General features: G+C 38.4%; 1 protein-coding gene across 3 annotated transcripts; it reads left to right on the top strand.

The window, feature by feature from the left end:
- Nucleotides 1-541: 541 nt before the first annotated feature.
- LOC107929668 (serine/threonine-protein kinase D6PK) lies at nucleotides 542-5,131 on the top strand. Of its 3 annotated transcripts, none has more exons than XM_016861158.2 (3): nucleotides 542-844; nucleotides 1,743-3,082; nucleotides 4,106-5,131. In XM_016861158.2, the coding sequence occupies exons 2-3, from the start codon at nucleotides 1,794-1,796 to the stop codon at nucleotides 5,004-5,006; spliced, it is 2,190 nt and encodes a 729-aa protein (XP_016716647.1). In that variant the 5' UTR covers nucleotides 542-844; nucleotides 1,743-1,793; the 3' UTR covers nucleotides 5,007-5,131. The 3 variants fall into 3 exon arrangements, with proteins under 3 accessions (XP_016716647.1, XP_016716646.1, XP_016716648.1); XM_016861157.2 differs by having other exon boundaries at nucleotides 544-834; XM_016861159.2 differs by lacking the exon at nucleotides 542-844 and adding an exon at nucleotides 881-1,337.

The raw sequence follows: 5,131 nt of genomic DNA, 5'->3' as shown, positions 1-5,131 counted from the left end.
TGACAAGTAAAAAGATTAAATATTTAAAAATAAGTTTAAAATATGCCATAGATCATTGTACTCTTTGCAAATTTGAAATTTAGTCCACGTGCTTTTGTTTTCAAGAATTTAATCATTCTATTTTTTAGATTTCAAAATTCAAGTTTAGTTTTAACACCATTAAATTTTTTTTGTTAAATTTATTGATGTGATATTTTGAAATAAAAAATCCTCAATTGATAATTATGTAGCTAAAACATTAATGAACCTAAACTTAACAAATTAATTTTAATAGAGTTAACAATTAGATCTAAATTTTGAAATCTAAAAAAAAGGACTAAATTCTTAAAAGTAAAAGTATATAAACTAAATTACAAATTTTTAAGAAAGTATAGGGACTTATGAAAGATTTTAACCAATTTTGAACCATCTTTCAGCCTTTGAAAAGCAATGTAGGCTAAAGCAGGAACAGAGATGGGACCAGCTTTAATGCGGACCCCAAACGGGCCCTCCACTCTCTCTCTCTCGCCCTCACTCGCCCGCCTCCCGTCCTTCACAAAGCAAAATAAAAAATAAAAAAATAAAAAAATAAAAAATAAAAAAACTAAAAACAAAAAGCAAAAGCTAGTCTGCCAATTCTAAACCCACCACAACAGCAAAAGCAAGCTTAGTTGCAGAGCTAAAAGAAAAAACAAGCACAGTCTAGAGAGGTCGCTAAAGCACTAACACAAGAAGAAAACCAAAAGAATCGTTGATTGTAGCGTATGTGTTTGTAAATTTTCTTGGCGAGAGAGGAATTGTTAGAAGGCTGAGTTTCAGAGCTCTGTTTCCTAATCATTTGATTTTGTTTTAAAAGTCCGTACAGGTTCCTATTCTTCTTAGTTCTTGAATTTTGTTAATATGATCCTTTAGATCTCTCTCTCTCGCTCTCTCTTTCTCTCTGTATGTTCTGTGAGTTGGAATTAGAAAACATTCTCCACTTTTTTTCCGTTTTAAATGTTGGAAGGAGGGAGAGGTTGAAAGGTTTTGAGGGTGGCATCGAAGGGTTTACGTGGCGAATGTGCTGAAGTGACAATGGAATAGGAGAGAAGTGGCGGAATTTCGCATGTCTACATTTATTATTTGTGATTTTATCCTTTTATTTTAAAAAAAGAAAATTAACTAGGGTTTCTCAAATTTATTTAATACCATTTCCGGCATTTAGTTAATAGCAGCTCAAGTTACAGATTTCACGAGCTTATTTGGTTGATCTGGTTCGCTTTTTTATTTTGGGTACAAATTACGAGTTAAGCATATCATTTCAAGCGTTGGCTCTGAAATTAGAGGTTTAGTGATAGAACTTTGATTGCTCTGTTCTTGTAAGTTTTATATTCTTTTTATTGTTAAAATGTGTTAAAAAGACTTTTGGTTAGAAAATATAGGAAGATTAAATATTATATATTGGGTTTCTTATTCTTTTTACAAGTTTTATTTTGAAGACTAAATCTGGATAAAATGGTTTGGCAGTGAGTGATTTTTTCTGTTTGTATGCATTTATTAATGCTTTATTTTACTTTGGTGTGCTGATAAAGTGGGCTAGAATCTGAGAATATTATTGTTGATTTATTTACCCGTTTAAGGGAAAAAAATAACGAAGAAAAGCTGATTCTAAGCATATGGTTAGAGAATATTGGAAAAGAAAGAAATGGCTCATTAGATTCCTTTTGAAGTCCAACCAGAAAACTAGAGGAATTATTGAACTCAATCTCAACCTCATTTTGCAGGGTTGCTTTGCTGCTAAGATTATTCTATGTAAAGATTCAGGATTACCTAGAATGGAAAGGGTCTCAGAATCAAAGTTGCTTCCGAGGAAATTGCCCGCTCTGAGTTCAGTGCCAAATCCGCATATAGTCTTTGAGAGAGAAGCAGGTCTTATGTTGAATTTGCAACCTGTATATGCTAGAGATAAAGCAGGTCGATCTAATGTGGGAAGCTCCCAATTGCCAGAGTCAGCTGAACCCGTAAGGACATGGAAAGGGAAACACTCCTTGCTTGAACAGGTAGAAATCATGCCTGATGTTATTACATTCAAGTGCGGTGGTGATTCATTGGAGGAAGGTGGACCTAGTTCTTTTTCCGGAGCTAGTCACCCTCCGGAACCTGTGGACACGGATCCAATGAGAACTGTGTATGTACCAATCAGTCAGAAGAAGTCCGATCCTGGGTGTTTGATGAAGAGCATATCAGTGAAGGGACCTTTTCTAGAAGATCTTTCGATTAGGGTTCCTCATAAGAAACCAAGTCCTGCTATTCTTTCACCAGCAGAAAGTTTGGCTGAAGAATCCAATGATTTTGTTGCATTATCTTCACCATTTTCAGGTCCACGTGCATCACAAAATGTAGATAACTCTCTCATTCATCGAGGTTCAGATGACAAAGAATGTGTTTGGGATGTTTCTTTGCCTCCAAGTGGTAATGTAAGTCCACATAGCAGCATTGACAGTACTGGGGTTGTCACTGCCATGAGCATCGTCAATAGCTCTGCTAGTACATGTAGGAGTGATGCAGTTACAAGTGATGGCATGATTAGCATGGAGAGGAATTGTGAGAGTAGAAAAGAAAGTGTCAGGGCAGATTCGCTTGAGAGTGCAAAGACTAGTGTTAGCCAAGCAAGTGATAGCAGTGGCCTTAGTGATGACAGTAACTGGAGCAATATTACTGGGAGTGCTAATAAGCCTCACAAAGGAAATGATCCTAGGTGGAATGCCATCCTGGCTATCCGGGCTCGAGATGGAATTTTGGGAATGAGTCATTTCAGATTGCTTAAACGGCTTGGTTGTGGTGACATTGGCAGTGTATATCTCTCAGAGCTGAGTGGTACTTCTTGTTATTTTGCTATGAAAGTAATGGACAAGGCATCACTTGCAAGTCGTAAGAAGTTGACTAGGGCTCAGACTGAAAGGGAGATTCTGCAGCTTCTGGACCATCCATTTCTGCCCACTCTTTATACTCATTTTGAGACTGACAGATTCTCATGTCTAGTCATGGAATATTGCCCAGGGGGGGATCTACACACTTTGAGACAACGGCAACCTGGAAAGCATTTCTTAGAGTATGCTGCAAGGTATGGCTTATATACTCGAAAACATCCACCTCGTGTTGAATATTAGCATCCTTAAAGGAAAATAAAATAAATTTCTGCAGTAAGAATTCCCTTTTTGTCTCACTGTTGTTTCTCAAGTCTCATATTGTCTTTCATGATATTTTCCTCTGGTTTCTCAGAAGTTTACTTCCATGAGGATTGGTCTATTGATCTGTTTTCTATTCAGTTGTTATTCCTCCTACTTTGTGGTATTGATACTTCTATGTTATTTTTCAGTAGTTATTGGATGGGTAATGCACTTCCACAATCTAAACGTCAAGCACATGAGAATGTGGTTTTCATCTCTATTGTATTTTTCCACACGTTGGGAACCTTCGGCATTTCTTAAATTTCACTTCTGTTGGTTTCTTAATGTATTTGGAGTTATGGTGTCAAGTAAAACTAGCCCTAGTTAACAACATACAAAGATAGTAGTTCTCTATGCAATCTTGGGCAATATGTCTAGTTAATGAAAGTTATTGTCACCTTCATACTGCTGAACTCTAGGCAGGGAGATGCTTGCTGTCTTATGGACCTGCTAGCTTTTATCTCTTTCTATAAGTCTTTTGTGATGTACAACTAATTGGAGTTCATAGAACTATTTTAACTAGGAGGTTGTGTGATACTATTGAGCTGGTCGTGTAAATGGATTCCTTTGCTTCCCATTTTCCCTTGGTTCCCTTAACTTTATAGGCATCTTTTATGAGTAGGTGCCATGGACTGAAACTGTTATCTGTTTATGTTGAGTTCCAAAATAGTTACCAGTCTATGAAGAAAGGGTTCCCAGTCTTTGCTTGGCTCGTTTTGGAAACTTTTCTCATTCATTGTTCAAAATGGTTACTGCATATACATTCATTATGTTTCTGAAGTTCTTTTCATATGGTTGGCGTAAACACATTGCTAAAGGCTTGGTCATCATATCAGCTTCATAAGCAAGTGTGTTTGTATAAGATCAGTGCATTTCAGTTAGAACAGTTACAAACCCCATCTTTCTTCTAAATGCAGGTTTTACGCTGCAGAGGTTCTATTAGCACTCGAGTATCTCCACATGCTTGGTGTTGTCTATAGGGACTTGAAACCAGAAAATGTTCTAGTTCGTGATGATGGCCATATAATGCTCTCAGACTTTGATCTTTCCTTAAGATGTGCAGTGTTTCCCACACTAATAAAATCCTCAGCATTCGATTCTGATCCTTCAAAACGTGGAGCTGCTGGTACATTCTGTGTTCAACCTGCCTGCATTGAGCCTACTTCAGTTTGCATTCAACCTGCGTGCTTTATCCCACGGATATTCCCTCAAAAGAACAAGAAGAAAACCCGAAAACCTCGAATAGAATTTGGGGCGCCTTCTCATACCCTCCCAGAGCTTGTTGCAGAGCCTACTGCGGCCCGGTCTATGTCTTTTGTTGGAACCCACGAATACCTAGCCCCTGAAATAATCAAAGGAGAAGGCCATGGAAGTGCTGTTGATTGGTGGACCTTTGGGATTTTCTTGCATGAACTGCTATATGGTAAAACCCCCTTTAAAGGTTCAGGAAACCGCGCTACACTATTCAATGTTGTAGGGCAACAGCTGAAATTTCCGGATTCACCAGCAACCAGTTATGCTAGCCGCGACTTAATCCGCGGGTTGCTGGTAAAAGAGCCACAACACCGATTAGGGGTGAAGAGGGGGGCAACCGAGATCAAGCAACATCCATTCTTTGAAGGTGTGAATTGGGCTCTAATACGATGCAGCACCCCACCTGAGGTGCCAAGACCAATGGAGAGCGAGATGCCTAGGATGCCTGGGAAACTCGGGCCGGTGGAGCCAGTTGGAGTTGGTAGCAACAGTAAAAGGATGGTAGGTCAGGTAGGAACAGACATGAAATCTGGGGGTAAATATCTGGACTTTGAGTTCTTCTAGTTTTCTTAATTACAGGATGCCGTGTTGTATTAGTATCCATTTACTCAATCCCTCCGAAAGTTTGTTCACAGTACTTAGTTCTGATGATATACTTAAGCTCACCGCCTGAATTAGCTTTTCTTTGA

Source organism: Gossypium hirsutum, chromosome A08 (assembly GCF_007990345.1).
Source record: "Gossypium hirsutum isolate 1008001.06 chromosome A08, Gossypium_hirsutum_v2.1, whole genome shotgun sequence".
Taxonomy (NCBI): domain Eukaryota; kingdom Viridiplantae; phylum Streptophyta; class Magnoliopsida; order Malvales; family Malvaceae; genus Gossypium; species Gossypium hirsutum.
The sequence above is the reverse complement of the archived record's forward strand: the minus strand, read 5'-3'. Positions and strand labels throughout refer to the sequence as shown.

Coding starts and splice junctions, on each gene's coding strand:
- LOC107929668 (XM_016861158.2), top strand. CDS start 1,794: ATGGAAAGGGTCTCAGAATCAAAGTTGCTTCCGAGGAAATTGCCCGCT. Junction 3,083..4,105: donor TTCTTAGAGTATGCTGCAAG/GTATGGCTTATA, acceptor TTCTAAATGCAG/GTTTTACGCTGCAGAGGTTC.